The 18,208-nt window shown below is 31.5% G+C and overlaps 1 protein-coding gene across 3 annotated transcripts in view; it reads left to right on the top strand.

Moving 5' to 3' along the window:
- Positions 1 to 818, top strand: part of LOC106688107 (acid sphingomyelinase-like phosphodiesterase 3b) — a 940,469-nt gene extending 939,651 nt beyond the window's left edge. For all 3 annotated transcript variants that reach the window (XM_067053111.1, XM_067053110.1, XM_067053109.1), the window contains one exon: positions 57 to 818. In XM_067053111.1, coding sequence (XP_066909212.1) covers positions 57 to 282 — 226 coding nt within the window. In that variant the 3' untranslated portion in view covers positions 283 to 818. The remainder of the gene's footprint in view (positions 1 to 56) is intronic.
- Positions 819 to 18,208: the final 17,390 nt, after the last annotated feature.

Below are 18,208 nucleotides of genomic sequence, written 5' to 3'. Positions count from 1 at the left end.
TCTGTATTAAGGTGTATCATTTCATAATTCATTTGACAATTGTTTGTCCTTTGCAGGTACTACGTGGCTAATGCCGTAAGGATGTACAGCAGCCCTAAGGACGGTATGTGCGACACATCTTGTGCACAGTCGCACTACTGCGCTGTAACTCGACTGGAGAACTCCGAGTACAGAAGCTGCTTGGAGGCGGCCGCTTCTGCTCTTTCTTCTTCTGCCGCCCCATCCGTGGCCATGATACTTCTCATACTCTTCTCTACTGCGATATACGTCGCCATAACTTAATCTCCGAATCATGGAGAGCATCCTGGCCAAATCGTCTACTGCATCCGGAGTGTCTATTTTTCTGTGTGATCAATTTAAAAAAAAAAAAGGAAAAAAAAAGTGACGTCGCCTGCCGAAGGTCGTACAGTCGTTTGATTTGATTCTATAATCTCATAAATATTTTATATAGCTATTAAGATTTTGTATTCATTTATAGACAGAAAAAAAATTATAAAAAAAAATAAATAAAAAATAAAAATGACAATATATATATTTTTAAAAATGTCGAATCGATGTTGTTTGTATGATATGTGATCTAAAGCTTTGTTCCATTTGGTATGTAAGTATATTGTTTAAAACTGGAGATAGGAAACGTTTTTTGTATAGGATATGTTAAATTTTGAAATTGTTTATCAACAGTGCTCAATTAAAGTATATTGATAATAATAAAAATACTATTAATCATTACATAGTTATGAAATAATCATTTTGATACAAACTAATAATACATTTTTTTTTTTATTCTCTTCATACTATATATAATAGTTTAGTATCAAAACAATTACATACATAATTTTTTAGTTTTTTAACACATTTTATTACAAAATGTTATAGAGATTTCTAAATTTACATATAATTTGAATCTGAATAACCTAAACTTTAATTAATAAAGAAATTTTCATCAACTTTGGAAATAATTTTCTTACAAAATACGGTTACGCCTAACTTATTGTTATAATAAACATAATAAAATACAAATCTGTTTTTAATTTAATTTTTTTCGAAAATGAAAAAAAAATGGTTTCTAGTCATTGAGTGAAAATTTATGAAATGTTTTGAAACCAAATGTCTCCTATATATTTTATTATATAGTTACATCTTTATAATTTGTTTTATAATTCACAGAAAGCTCAAATGTTTAAAATAGTTTAAAAGTTATATTCCGAATTCAGCAGTCTGTTTTCAAATTTCTAATTTCTTTTTTTCTTTTCACAGTTTTAGACTCTATCTTAGGATGATGCATTTTTTTTTATCATTTAAATCGTTGTGATTCAAAAGCTTTTAGAAGCATCTTTTCATCTCTATATAATTCAAAAAATAAACTGTTGAGGAAAAATATTTAAAACTTCTTAATTTACTTAGCTAATTTAGAAATGTAACCCTTTAAAGATTTATATTAAATTAATTTTAATATGTTTTTGAAAAATTTACTATTGAGAGTTTTCACGTAAAATGTTATTGATGAATTTGACATTACAGAACTTTAACTATTTTTTATAAAAAAAAAAATATATATAATAATTTGAAATGGTTGTAAATTATTCCTAAATCCATCAGAATTTAATTATATTGTAAACATTTCTATTTAGAAAATTTATTATTTCGTTATTAAAATTTTTTAATTACTAAATTAGTTAACAACTGACTAATGTTTGTTTTTTAATGTTGAAACACTGAAATAAGTATTCTGTAACATAAAAATGTTTATTAAATGCAAAAAACTTTTTTCAGATTTTTTTAGAGCCTAAATCAAAAATGACGTTTGTAATATATGTTAATTAAAACCTACTGTATATACAATAGATTGTATCATACTTCCTCTGTAACCACGTTTCTTAGTAAGATTTAAAATGTTGAAATTGAAATTATCACCCTAATGACTAGATTATAAATTTTAAATTACTGGTGGTTTACTGTGAATTCATAATTAAGAATGTGGTTAAACATTCACTAAGAATGTTCTAAGAAATCTAATTTAAATTTTAAACAAAGTTAAAAATTTAAATATGAAAATCATAATACTGTTTTAATATTAAGAAGTATGACTACAACAAATTTATTAAAAGATATCTGAGTTAATAGTATTATAAAAGAAAAATACGAAATTGTAATTCCTTATCTTGAATAAAATTTAATTAAGTTTATTAAACAGGAAAAAATTGATCATGTCATTTTTTGTTATAATAGCATTCGAAAAATTCAATTATTTTTGATATTGTTAATGTAGTCTTTAATATTTATCATAAAATTATAAATTATATTATATAAATTTATAAACAAAACTTTTCTATCTCCATAATTAATTAGCTATGTGTATATTGAATAATAATGGTTACCTAATTGTCACGTGCTGTATATTTCCTGTTTCTACTATTGCAACATTCTACATTTCTTTGTTGTTTGTGTAATTACGTACAAGATGCCAACGTTGTATTTACAATTAACAGTAAACACTTTCTTATTAATGTTTAATAAAACAGTTGTTAGTGGTATATACATGTATGTATAGGTATTTATGTGTTTCATGTTAATAATTAAAAAAAAAAATAGTAATAAATATAAAATATAAATATTCTTTGTTAAAAAAATTATAATTTTCATGATTGTGTAAATAAAGATTAATAAATTTAATGTTGACCAAGTGAATTTACAAATTAACCTTTTCACTCTAAATCGGAAATAGGAGGATTTATAAATAAACTACAATTGTTTATTTATTTATTTTATGAATGGTGAATAATGTAATCCATTCGGAATAATCTGTGTTGTAGTGTGGGTCAGGAGAGAAACTTCTAAATTTTGGTTTACTTATATATTCAACATGAAAATGATTTTTTTTTTATTTATCGAAATTTACTAATAAAAAATAGAGGTAAATGTAATAAAAGTTTCAGAATCTAGGAAAAGAAAAAACACACCTAATGGACTAACTCATTGAAAAAACGTTATTAAAATATTAATATGGGAACACCTCATGTATATAAGTTACATTTTTATTGAAAATGTTGATGTGTAACATCAACTTGTGTTTGAGGAAGACAATAGTTTGAATAGGACATCAATGCCATCTATTGGGAAACACATGAAGCAGAAGGGTCTGTTCCCAATTGGGCTGTACGGGTTAAGATAGTGAACAGTCTCCACAGAGCAACACCATTTTTGCTCATACTAAACAATTCACCATGAGTGAATAGTTTACACAGCACCCAGGCAAAGCGATAGATGTAGGGTGAGGGAACAGGGCAGAAGAACCAGTCTTCAAGTTTAATTAATATCTCTAAAACCATCCATAAAGACCTAAATGTTCCTTATGTAACCTATCTAGCCCGAAACCGATATTATTCCCACAATAAACTCCCTAACCACACAAACCCACTAGTTTCTAACCTTGCTTCCTCTTCCATTCCTGGCAATCCTCCGAGGCGCCTGAAAAGAACATGGCCTCGTGACCTTATATTGTAAACTGTTTTTAGAGTTCTACTACTGGGTAGTTTCTCTACATCCTGTATCATATCATTATGCCATTATGATCAAATTTACTTGTTGTATTTTTTATACAGTTGTAAATATCAATAAATAAATATTAAAAAAATCAATATCTCCACTACGTATGCGGATGACACACGTGTGCTCGCAGTTAATAACAACCCTTAATTGTATCCCAAAATCTCCAATCTCATATCACAGCCCTCGAGGAATTGTGTCGTAATTGGAGGATTAAAATACATCCCATTAAATCACCTTTACCCTTCGTTGTATACCGACTGCCCTACAGTTTCCTTTAATGATTTTGCTCTTACCCTTGTCGAACAAATCTACTACCTTAAACTATATCTGGACGAACAACTAACTTGGAATCCTCACACAAGACTGAAAAGACAGGAAACTGCACATCGATTTCGACTATTATAGCACTTACTGGACAAATGTTCTCAATCCCCAATTCTTTACAACAGACTGAACTACATGACCCCAATAAGGCCAATCTGGACATACGGATTTGAGCATTGGGGCTCCACTAAAGCTTCGAATTCCTCTCGTATCCAATCCCTACTATCCAAAATCCTTCGTAAAATCCTCAATGCTCCTTACTTTGTCACAAATAAAATCATACATAAAGACCTTAATGTTCCATATGTAACCGGTCTAGCCCGAACCAGATATCACTCCTTCCATTATAGACTCCCTAACCACTCAAACCCACTAGTTTCTAACCTTGCTTCCTTTTTCATGCCTGGCAATTTCGCAAGGCGCCTGAAAAGAAGATTTTCCAATGTAAGTTCTGCTACCAATGTGTAGTTTCCCAAAACGCCTGTATCACTCCATTTTGATTTTATATCAAATTTACTTAATGTGTTTCTATGTAAATAAAGTTGTAAATAGCAATAAATAAATTTAAAAGAAAAATCAATATCTCAATAGATCACCAATCAACTACATGTAAACTACAATACCTTTCATTACTCAATGTAACCTCATTTAAATCAATACTCAAAATTTATTCAACTAACAACTAACCCAAATTGTACAACCCTTTGGCCACGTCAAATATAATCAATTGTTTACTAAATCATCAGAGTTTAATCATTCTTAATTTTTTTTTAAATCCATTATATACAGTCCACTCCATTTATGCTCGGGACATTAAATAACAAAACTCGGATAATATTTGGATTTAACAATTTGACAAGAAAAAAAAAATTGAAATAAACCAAGTCGGATCAGTAGAATGTTTAGTTGTCAAGAAACCTTTATTTTAAAAAGTGGATAAAATGCTTTTTAAAAAAAACCTTATATAACTAATACTTATAACCTATCATTATTTATTTTCAGTTTTTTTTTTGTTTTTGTTTTTAAGTAATTTTACAATTCGTAAGTTACTTATTAATTTTTTCCTTCCCTATTAGTTAAATTTTATATACACTTTAAACATATTTTATCCTGTTTAGATATTATGTTATTTAATAAAAGTAATGAACTAAAAATTAAATAAACCAAATGCGCATATAAAGGGATTATTATGTGGTGGATTAACCAATCCAAGTTAAGATTGATATATAAACTTCTTTCCCACTTTCAATTAATATCCGATTGTGAACAATAAGGAAGGATTGTGGATTGTGGAGGCGGTAGCAGATGTGGAATTGAGACTCCTAAGCCGCGGTCTGGGCAAGCTGACTCCAAGTTGGGCCAAGTTCTCGACCAAGAGTAAACAGGGAGCTTATCGCTAGTCGGGCGGCTCCGGCTATATCGCCATCTCCTTCCTAATTCTCCCCCCCCCAACCTCTCTAATTCGCCCCCTATCCTCTTGTCTTCTCTGTTTTCTGTTTGATCCTCTATCTCCTTTGTCTAGTACTCTTATCCTTCTATTGTTAGTTACTTCCATCTTAATAGCATGAAATGCATTGGAACTCCTGTGATCAATATGTTGTTACTTATACCTATTGTTGAGGCAATTATCCAAATATATCTTTATATTAATAAAATTTGACTCTTACAAATGATAATAATTGAATTTCCGTTCCAAAGGCCTATTGCGTTTTCCAGTTTCCCAATTATATATCTTTTTTTTTATCAAATATTGTTATCATTGAAACATATAAAAACATATAATAAGCGATGGTATTGTGTAATATAATTGTATATAGACTACATAAAGGAACTACGTATTTATTTACATTTATTACACGATTGCCTTAAAATGAAATTATGATTAAATGATTCAGATAAATTCATTCCGAACAAACCTCTTTCCTCTCCCCTTCTTCCGTCATGAGATGTTCCTCAGGGGTCCTCACTTTCACCAACCAATTTCTCCATTTATATCAACGATCTTCCTGATTCAATTCACCACACACAATACCACTTATATGCAGACGATCTCCAAATCTATCTGTCCTTCCAACCCTCCGAGATGCTTGAGGCCATCCAAAAGATACAAGAAGATATTGATAGCATTAATGCATGGGCGTTAAACAATGATTTGAACCTGAATGCTGGAAAACCCAAGACCATTCTTATTGGTTCCAAGCGCCTCTTCCGTTCCCTCCCTTACTATCCTCTGATCTTCCTTAACAATCCACCGACTCACTTCTATCCTACAATAAAAATCTTGGAGTCACCTTCGACCAACACCTCTCCTGGAATAATTACATTTCCCAAATCACACTCAAATCCATAACTGTAATCAAACAATTCCTAAGATTCCGTAATTCCATTCCTCAGAACACCCATCAGCTCCTAGTATCCTCTCTCGTCTTCTCCCACTTCGACAACGGGTCCTTGGTCTATGGAGGGCTATCGGTAGGTCTAGAGTTGAGACTGAAGAGACTCATGAACTGCTTTGTAAGATTGATCTTTGGGTTTCCAAGGCGCTCTCATGTCTCCCTCTGGTATACTGAGTTGAACTCATCCATTCTTTCCTTTAAACAACAGGTATTCCTTTACTTATTGTACAACCAAACCTCCGTATCATTGATATCAAATAAATAGGCATATATTGATTAACATTATAAACAGTAGTTAAGCCACTATCCCAATGTAATTTCATTTTACTTTCTAGTAAAACTTGTAAATGCTTGTTAGACAAAAATCTTAGTGTATGAACCATATATTTATTCTTAGAGGACATGTGTTCCAGAATAAAATTATTTTTCATTCATTTCATTTATTTATTTTTCAGTTATCTAATACATATATGTGAATAGCTGCTGAGTTGGGTGACGCCTGGTGTCTCGTGGCGTTCCAGTTCTGCTTAGCCCTTCTCGTCGAAGTCCATGCTCTTCTGTGCTCTCTTCTCTAATCCCCCTCTCGTTCGTAGAGGCGTTACCTTTTCGGGATCTTATTTCCCATTGGCTATGATTAGCTATCCTCAAGATAAATACATTTCAAGTGTTGTGTATAATCTATAATGGACCTCCCAACCGAAAAAGCCAGCAGACGATACCTGTTTTAATAGAATTGCTGGGAAGGGTACTTTCAACATGTATCCATTAACCAGCTGAGAAAAGCGTCCTTATGTTGAAAGGTATCCTACCCGAAACAGGTATCGGTACGTATGGCAAAGACTTTAATAATATCTCATGGGTTATTACACATTAGTGCGAAGGCAGTTAACATAAAACGAAAACATAACTTCATTTTATGATCAAAGTTTCCTCTATATCTATTCATTTAATACCAGATCGGGCTGGGCCCTGATTCATACTAAATTACAAGCTATTAATTTTGTACATCTAACACAATACAATTACACTGACTTGTACTGAATTGTAGTAACTTGAACTTTAGTAATTTTTAACTCCTGTAATATCAATAATAGTCATCCTTATTATAAAAAAAGTAAGTATTAGTGTAATTACCACGTTGTTTCTATATTTGTATTTTGAACCAATATCAGTGACTATGAAATAGGAGCCTGGTGGGCCTCAAATGGTTAATGTAAGTTTTTTTTTTTTTTTTTTTTTTTTTTTTAACAATTGACTTTGGAGGGGTGTACAGTCCCATATAAAAAAAACTATATACAATTCTTAATAAGAAAAGTGAGGTTAATAAAAAAAAAATGACATTCGCAGACCTATCTATGAATTAATTCTCGATTAACATAACAAAAAATTGCCCTCTAATGGGGAAAAAAACACAAGTTAAATTGAAAAAATGACGAAGTGAAAAAATAAATAAATAAAAGAGGAATAATGTCAATAATAGAATTGATAAATATAGGATTTATAACAAGGTGTAAAATTCACTCAGAATAATTAAACCGTTCATAATTTATGAACATTTGGCTGGCTAAATATTTGGAATGTTCGCAATAGTGCACTGAACAATTGTCTAGAAGAAATTACTGTTAAAGAATTGCATGTTTGTTACATCTAACTAGCAATCTGACTATAAAAGACGTGAAGAAAATGTAAAGGAGAGTAGACGTATAAAGATAAGGAGAGTATTCGAATTGGAGATAGCACGAATGATGGAGATCTTAGTAAGGGAGGCTATTATATATATGAGCGGCGTATATATATATAAACTAATAGGTTGAAATTTATTATTTAATAATTGAAGAGAGTGAAACTGTTGTTAAAATATAATTTGAATATTCTCAATGGATCTCTAATAACGACTTTGGAGGACAATTCATTCTGACTAGAATATCCAAAACTGCAGATAATTTTTGAAAACGAAAATGAAAAAAATAGTTTATTATTCTGGAACTAGGTCCCTTAGGAACAATTATGAGGTAATTTTAATTTTACAACATATACATGGCCAATAACAGTGTGGCCACATTGAATTATAAATTATACTACAATTGAATATAATTACTCGTTAAAAAAAATTAAAAAACTAACTCAACTAATAATTAAATAATGCATACTATCCTCTGTATCAAAAGCAAAGAAACCACACCCAAGGAGCAAACAAAATTTCTTTCTCTTCAGTATACAAACACCAAGTATCCAAAAGATTGGGTAAGACGAATATAGAGAATATTGAAAAGGCAGCCCTTACTATATATATATATATAGCTTTCCTTGTTTGAATTATTACAATGAGAAAGAAGCCATCTGGGAGAGGATGGGAAGAAGGGTGAAGCATGGAGACTGCTTGGACATCGAAAAGACTAGGAAATTATTTTCCTTACAGATGCAGTATCAGTCAGTGTTGTTCTCAGGTTTAAAATGTGGCCAAGGCATATGAAATAACCTCCAGAAACTTGAAAGGCTGGCGGCCATGCACAATTAAGTCATTAGACAACGGATCTTGTCTTGTTTCATAATAAAAACTAATAGTATTAGTTCATAAATACAAGTATAAAAAATTCAATAAACAATTACTGATACTTTTTGTTTCTTTATAGAAACAATTATTAGTGATATTATAAAAGTTAAAAAATTTAAAAAAATACTAATCAACATTAACCGTTGAAGTAAATGAAATCGTACAAAGTACAAACTAAAAGCTTAGTAGTATTGGTTTGTCGTTTTTTATGAAACGGAAGCCCTAAGTCCGCAGTTCAAATTTTTTCTCTGTCTAAATTGAATTCTACCCAGTACAGAATATTACGTTTTGTCTAAGTCAACAAAAGTTTGACAAAATAAGTCTGTCGCACTCTGAGTGAGGTGAAAAGAAAGCTGTACCGAAGCCTGCAGAACCTCTGGAAGATCACTAATTTTTGACATTTTCCTCATTTCAGTCCCTAACCCGGTCTTTTATGATAAGAATGCAGAAGAAGAAGAACTGACGCTTAAAAATAACATGGTCCGGTATTTTTATTTCCTTTTTATGAATTCAGTAATATCGTAATCTTTTAATATTCAAAATTACTCATAACAATATTTTCTTCAGGTACATTTTCCCTCAGTAATTCAGAAAGTAAGGTAATAATTTCGAGATTTTTTGTTTTTTACTAAAAGTTAGCTATAAATGAAAAAAAAGTAGAGTTCGTATTATAGTTGTTATAGGTAATTTGTTTGCTTTCATATATTTTTTGGAGAGAGGAGAGCATAGCCCAGCTATGTACATACATAAAATTTTGTGCCTGATGGTAAGTATTTCAGATAAAATGGTATCTTCAAAATTGAATAGATCCTTCTTCTTCAAGAAGGTACTTTCATACGAAGTACCTTCGTACATATCCCTTAAAAGCATATAAATCCTGTTGTTGTCTACTGAAGAGAATTCCTGATTCCATTAATAGGTAATGAATTCAACCAGCAGGGTCCTGTAAAGAAATTACTTTATAAGAGTGGTTATAAACATAAAAGTAGTATATACATCACAACGAATCAACAATTTATGTTCTTCAATGATCAATGTCCTTAAGTTGACAAAATCAGTAGTCGGGCTATCATGTCTTTTATAATACGATAACAGTAGAAGAGAAGGTTTCTAGGAACTGGAAGAGAAAACTTAGCAAATTCAACTAACAGTTATGTTCCAGTTATTAGCAAATAAATAATGATCATTCACATAGGACGTGGGTGAATACAGAAGATGCAAGGACGTCATTTGGTCAGAATTATGCTTTACTACTAGATTGTTCCCCAATTAAGGGTACCCAACCTATGAGACTGGGTGCATCCCGAAGGTGACCCGAAGCCACAGGGTTGACTCACGGCTACGGTAACAGAATAAACAATAATCTGTCACAGCTACATTTGAACCTGAGTTCTTGGAGTTAGTATCACAGTGCCTTACCACTGTACTACTACCTATAAGCTCCTAGAAAATATTATGAAAATTAAATATTAATCCACCACAGTGGATGCTCTTTGGTTTGTAAGAAATAGCCAATTGCATCAGGAATCGAATCGTGAAGTGTCACTCCCAGTTACCGATAGTTAAAGGAGCAGTACCCTACAACTTGGGAAACCAAACCTCAACTCGAAGACTGAAGCCCAGGCTACTGCAGGACATCGTGTTACAAATTCTATAGTTATCAATTATATTATTGACATAACTTCTATTTTAATTTATTTTATTTTTTTCTCTTCGCCCTTTTTTCAAATTAACTATTTTTCGATTAGAAGGCCATTGTTTGTTTATTAGGTATACGAAAGTCGTTATTTTTGTTATAAACTTCACTTATCTCTTATCAAGAATTATTATTTTTATCTATTTATTTTATCTTAATTTTTTTTATTTACAACGTTGTATCTAGTTAGGACTGTCTTTGGTACGGGACTATCCCCCCCCCCATAATCAATTGTTAAAAAAATTGGAATTGTTAATCAACCGGGTAAGGCCCATCAGCCCGATTTTATATTAAATATATATAAGTTATTTAATAATAATAATAACAAAGGCTTAACGAACCCCAAGGTTCGATGCCGATACCACCAAACGCTCTCTGCATACATCCTTATAGTGATGCCCCTCCAAACCCAATCAGTTTTAATGCAATCCTCCCATCTACGTTTCGGTCTACCCCTCGGACGTTAACCCGTTGGTGCCGCATTTATTAACATTTTAGGGATCCGCTCGTTACTAACCCCTACAACCTTATCTTACACGCCGCAATGCTATAGCTTCAATTATATTTACAGGGTATATATAAGTTGTTTATATTTTTTTAATTCAATTTTCATAAAATACATTTATATTTTAATTTTTATATAATTCTAATTACATTCTCTACCATTAAAATTTTTAATTGAAGAGGCATCTCACAGATGCCGTACGATTACTTAAGTGCCATAAGGATTTGTAAATTGTGGAGTGTTAATAGTGGAGTTTATGAAGCCACATTGTGTTTTATGTTCGCATTCAAAGATAATATTCAGGACCAGGCACAGCCCGGACATTAACAGATAGATCAGCTGAGCCGAAACGTATTTCGGAAACGATTTCATTAGAGCTATGAAAAAAAAGAAATAGAAGAGCGTTGTGATGATGTAGGCAGCGGAACGAGTTAATCTTCAGTTTGAGTTGGGATTATGATAATCTGGTTTCATGGCTGAGTAGCCTAATGGGACCTGAGCACGCTAACTGCACCTTCTCGTTGTTGGCTCAAATATTTTACCACAATGGGGGGGAATGGAGGAGGCGAACTAAGGGGGGTCGAGGAAGGGGGAACACCTTTGGCACTCGGCTGAATAATGCCATATCTTCCGATGTTCTTCCCCCCATTACCATATCCACGCCAGCAACTATATCTTCATCATCTCATCGGGAAAAAATGAAATAAAAAATAATGGTCGATTATACTGTGCTTATAAAAGCTTATTTACCACTTCAAATAATTTACGTCATGCGACCATTATAGGATTAATAATTACCCCAAGCACGACACATACTGTTAAGTAACCTCATGCGCTTCCGTTATATTAATTTATTGAAATTGAGTTTTCATATAACTGGCACTAAAATGTTGCATACTTTGGCAGATAGTCATATCCATCATTTTATTAGGGGATTATTAATTTATTCAAGTTTTAAATGACAGAAGTAATGAATAAACACTTTATAAAGTGTCAATACACGTCACTCAGAGTACAAATACTTCATAAAGTATCAAAAAGGCAGCAATTAGCAGTTAGTCAAATATGAAATATGATGAAAAATATATGATTGGATGAGTAACCTTAACAACCAATTGGAAATTTGACGGTTAAAACGTTTTAACTATTTACCTGTTATTGAACCAAATTAATGCCTTAGTGTGAATTTAAAACATAAAATTGTGGCTTTAACAATAATTATTAATAACTTATTGATAAATTCACAATTTGGGCAATACTGAGGCCTTAATTACAACTAATGCGTAAATTTTGTTGGGACACTGCTAATTACCCAAATAATCTATTATGATTACTTATAATTCCCGGTAACTAAGCTCTTGTACCCCATGTCTTTTCACCCTCTCATATTCCATTCAGTGACATAATTCTGTAGGATGGATAAAAGACACTGTCCATTTTTACTAATTTAATCATTTTTCCTTCCATCACTTGTATAGATGATTATTTCATTGACCAATTTTTGGGAGAATAATTCACTTTTAAAAAAACAATAAGCACATTCTTATTAAGAGGAAAACGTCTATATTATTTTTTTATTACCCTCCCACCAGTTTATTTCTGGTATGGAGAGAGGGAGACCTATAAGTAACCAATCTATTTTAACAGGAGTAGGAGGGTCAAGTTTTATTCCATGGGACCGCTACGAAATAAAAGTCAACACGCCCAAGCCGGTCAAACCGGTGCCGTTACAGACTCGAAACTGCTAAAATGGCGCCTGAATACACGGCTACAAAGGCCTCACTTCTACTCAAACAGCACTTTTGCAATCTTTCAAAAACAAACACGATCATATGATGAAAGCGAACAGAGGTGTTTCTCAGACACTCTGTTACCCTCGTTAATATCGTATTAATTTTTAACACTTGTGAGTTAAAAGTTCACAATCACCTATAACCACAGAAGATAATTGTCAAATTTCTCCTATTCAAAAAATATTATACTTACAAGACAATAAGCCTTGTCGCTTTAGTAACGATTCTTAAGTGTAAACATTTTTAATTCAAACCCTATAAAGTCGTGTCTTTCTAAAGTTGGAGTTTCATTGGGAAATACTTATTCGTATGTGATCACATACGTCCTTTCTAAATAAAAAATAAACTCATGAAGTGTTAGAGGTGCAGTACTTTGCAAGGAAGTATGTTCCTAGACCAACGGTTGTGTAAAGAAGTGATATGGTCAGAATCAGACCAGATTTTTCCCAATTTCTCAACAGTCTAGCTACTTTATGAGGCAGAATGGATGCCTGAGGGCACACGAACACACAGAGCTGACTATTAAGTGAAACAGAATATTCATCTGCAACAGCCAGAGTCCTTGAAGTTTGTAGAACAGTGGAAAATAGATAAATATCAAAAAATAATAATTTTTATTTGATGTTTTCTTAAGTAAGACATAAAATTAATATTCTAGGACTGCTATTAATAAATCAAAAAGTGATGGACGATTTACTTATGTCTTCACGCTTCAGGGTTCAAAAATGTACGCGAAAATAATTCGTCTTAAAATCTAAATTTCTTTTAAAATACGTTAAAAAATAAAATAAAATAGTGTAACGGGAAAATTATTAAAAAGGACATCAAGTCTTGAGGTACCTCCAACCACAAATGCGGTAGAGAGGAGGTCGTAGTGGCGCCGAACTAAGAATAGGTCACACGAGGCTCACCCAATCTTATCTTATTTCAAAATAAACGCCTTTGAACTTCCATTATTGCAACAACAATTAGACAATTAGCTATATTTCACATCACACCTCAATAATAGCTTTAGAATTAAATCCGGATTTTTCAAAAAACCCTCAGAGATGAGAATAAAACAATGGAATTGGTGTTTCAGTTTTTAAACATATTATATATATTCAGATGTATTAATTTTTTTTTGTAAAATTCCTTTATTAATAACCAAATTTTTGATGATCTTGGATCTAGCAATCATTCAATAATAAGACAACAATACTGTGGTGACGTTTCGAGATTTTCATTGCTCTGATGCCCAACGGTGAAAAATATTATACAACGCAAAAAAAAAAAATCAATTGAAATCTAAAATAAAATATCACCATAGAAAAAAAAATCCGGCTATTAAAATAAGATGTACAAAATTTAAATTCAGTTACCCTAATCTCATAAACACTTAAGAACCAAACAACAACAATAATAATTAATATATAAAATTCAAAACAAAAATAAAGAGACTGTGTTACCTGCAGTGAACTTGTAGGTTATGAAAAACTAATTTGCCCCTACTTAACTTTTTTCATTTTTCTCTAGCTCAGTTTTATTGCTAACCTTGCCTGAGTTATTTATAGTGGTTATTAAAGGTTGCGTAAAAAACTCACATCAATTGTAACAATTAAAACAACAACATTATCACTAATAATATAACATACCTTCAAATATAAATTTTCACCTCACATAAAAATTTAAAAATTGTTTTGCAGGCTATTCTGCCCAGGTTATTAATTATAAGTCAAACACACCCTATGAAAAAGTCAATTAATAGAGAGTCATATTTATTATTAATAAGTTTACCTAAGCTTATGTTTAGTTACCTATTTTTTAAAAAATTCATTAATTATTAAAACTTTTAATTTTCAATTAATCCACACGCTATCACTACCATATAAACAAACTATTTATAACCTTCCACACACTCAGGGCAGCCTTGTTTTTAATTTAATTCAAATTGTATTCTGGTCTCAATTTGTATTTGTTCCAAATATTAAAATTCATATTAAAATTATTGTAAATAGTAACAAAAATTTCTCCAATATTTTTCATAAATTTATTTTACTTAAAATCTCTGCATAATGTTGGTTTAAATTCCTTGTATCTGTTTTAATTGATATATAAATTGACTCAAGTATTTTTCTTTTGAACATATTGTTTTCTTTATGTAAAATTATGGTGTTATAAAAATCAAAATTAAGTTGGTTTAAAGCTGCATGCTGTTTTATTGGGATCCTTTTCTTTATTTCTTGTATCATTTCGGTGTTAATATATTCTATCCCCCAAATATATTCTATTTATTGATTTATTTAATAATTACCAGTCGCAAAAAATTGAAAAAATTATAATTAAAGTTAATTTGTATATTTTATATTTTACAAATTAGTTAAGAACATAGTTAAACATTTTTTTTTAGTTTTTTGTTCATTTGCAGGAGATGGATAAGTAGTTAGGCAGTTGATTGCTGAAACCACCACAAGGTTTTGCTTCCGGTTCCTTGCTAAATTAATCAAGAGAACTAGTCCCGGTGGTATCGCAATTAACATAAGGTGAAAACCACAGTCTCAGCTCGGTACCGTTGGGAAATTCAGACAGAACCGGAGGATACTCTGGGACCTCCTTAGAGCGCTCGTGGTTTAAAGGTCAGGGTGGGAAGTTAAACAGTAGAAGAAAAAACTCTTAGCTGTGTATTTCTCGAAAGGGAGGGTAAAAGTAAACAAGTGAAAGAAGAAGGGGCTGTATGATGGTCCTTGGAACTAAGTGGCCATTACTGCTTCCCAGCTGAGAGCAACAACCTGTCGGCCTCCTCTCGTCTTTCCATTCTTAACATATCAAGTACAATTTGTCTTTTAAACAAAGCGTCTTTATATTTATCATTTTAAACACTTTGGTAAGAAAATTGAAATCGATATATATATATACACGATGTACTGCATTCCCATTTACACTTTCCCCCCTCCCCCTCTAACCTCTACAATTTTCTCTTGATATGGATCCAATAATATCTATTATTAAGCACATACATGCATTGCTAATTCTAACTGTAATATAATAAATAAATTTTCCACATAATTTATTTAATAAAAAATTATTTAATTTAAGAAAAAATACAGGCAGATATGGTCATTTGGTAATCAAAATCAATTATTGGGAGTCATAGAAGTAAGAAAGTACTCAGTTAAATATTTATTTTTTGTGGTTGATTTATTTATTAGTTCTTTGTTTTTCATCTATTTAGTTATTTAGTTTTTTTTCTTTTGTACCAAACATTATTGATATACAGTTATGATAAAGTGCGGCCACGCTGTTTTAGGCAAATATATTGTCCAACCTTAATAATTGTTCTTAAGGGACCCAGTCCCATAATGATAAACTATTATGTGTTTCATTTCATTTTAAATCCTTCGTCGGTTGGAGTGATTAAATATGAGCAAGATAAAACTTTACTCCAGTTCTTTAAAAAACTTAAGAGATATCGTACTTTTTTAAAAATATTTTTTCTTCTGTACATTCTGTGACATGCATTTTTTTTCGGAATTTGACTCCATCGTGGAACATTATTGAGTTAATTAAGGGAGATGAAGGAAACTTAATTTACTTTACTCTGGATAGTTTAGAAGGTTTAAGATAAAGGTGGAGAGGGGTAATTGATATTAAATCAGGTCCCCTAAAATATATAGACCCGCTGAGCGGGTGAATATGTGCAGGCGACAGAATAACCCCCCCCCTCTCCCCCGACCAGGAGCTGTTAAAGAATAAAGAGTGATGGATGACCGAGTTTGTAATAAAGGTTGAATAAATCTCCTTTATATTATTAATTACCGAATCCCGAGATAATTGAACTCGAAGGGGGTGATAAATGATATCCTCCGGTATAATGCAGCCCTCTGGAAAAAGCCCTACTTTTATACTTATAAAGCAAGATAAGATTGCAAGTAGTTTGTCATTTGCCGTTATGAAGAAGAAATTATCCGGTCTTGGAGTCTCGGGGGAAGATCCGTAAAGGCTTTTCTGAAACGTGAAAAAGCGTCGATTCATTACTTACTAACTGTTTCGTTAGCAAGCCCTCACTAACTTGCTGCTATCATGTTTGTAACTTTCTCGGCTTAAGACTTCTTCGAGTTATGAGATTCTTCCACTTACTTATGCATTCAAAGATTTAACGAAGCTCAACGTCTTCAATACTGACTATTTGTACTTAAGAGATAACACAGTCTTGTATTTTTCACTATTTTATTCCCTTAGGACAATATAAGTTTCTGATTAAAATAGTCTGCCAAATGAACTGGTTAGTATAGCTTCCTTACCATTTATAATTTATTTGTAAATACATAATTATCTGTATTTTAAGGCTTAAGGATACATTTTATTATTATTTAATTTTTTTTACCCCCTCTTTTTCTTCTTTTGTTGTGCTGTAACAATGTTCGTTTCTGTCCCTTCTACTTTAACTTAACTACACTTTAAAGACTTGTATTTTTTATCAATATAGTTTGAGCATTTTTAATTTAATTACGATTCACCAAGTCATGGGGTTCATTTTCTATTTAAATATCAAGAAAACTGTATTTATTTTTTATTAATATTTATAGTTCGGCCTGGTGGGCTTTACATGGTTAGTGTATGAAATACATTTTTTTTTTAAATTGATTGTATGATCATAGTCTCATACAAAAGACACCCTAACTATACAAAATGTTATAAATAAAAAAAAAAAGATGAATTTAACAAAATAAATAATTGACTTCTAATGGAAAAAAAAGTTAGTTAATTTAAGAAAAAGATGAAGAGAAAAAAATATATAAATATAGAACTTATAATAGGGTGTCTTGCAGAAGCCTGGGTTTCAGTCTTTTTAATGTGTCCAATTGAAACTTAACAGCTCGGAAATTGGCGCCCATGATTGAACTAAGTCAAACATTGCTCAATAAGACGGGTTCGGATATTACTCGGAAATGTTTGGGGCTGCCCTGGACGGGCCAATATTAATCCACCTAGCCAATTGGACTACTCATTAGTAGGTAGACCTCATCCCTCGTCAAACGGACAATACACAATCTTAGTCAACTGATGTCTAAGCAAAATGACAGAGTATATCAAGATCTCGTGTATCTTCATCTAAAAATATTGAATTGATAACATATTTCGAGCCAAATAGATTCAATAAAACCGCTACAATATCATTACCAAGCCTTATCATGCCAATATGCGTTAATTTAACAACATTTTCCATAAAGAGCAATCAGTAAAATCATTTATGAGGAGAAGACTTTAGAAAAGATTCAGTATGGTAAATTCGCCTGAAGCAGTTCAACAGAAATATTTAATTTTTTTTTGGGTGGGGGATTTTTTTTTTATCTATATTATATGTTTCCCACACAATTGTTTTAGATTGGCAAATTTTTATCAAAGCTAATT

The sequence above is a fragment of the Halyomorpha halys genome, unplaced genomic scaffold (genome assembly GCF_000696795.3).
Source record: "Halyomorpha halys isolate HHAL.00 unplaced genomic scaffold, Hhal_1.1 Scaffold4.1, whole genome shotgun sequence".
Classification (NCBI taxonomy): Eukaryota; Metazoa; Arthropoda; class Insecta; order Hemiptera; family Pentatomidae; genus Halyomorpha; species Halyomorpha halys.
Note: the sequence above shows the minus strand (reverse complement) of the source record. Positions and strands in the feature narration are given on the sequence as shown.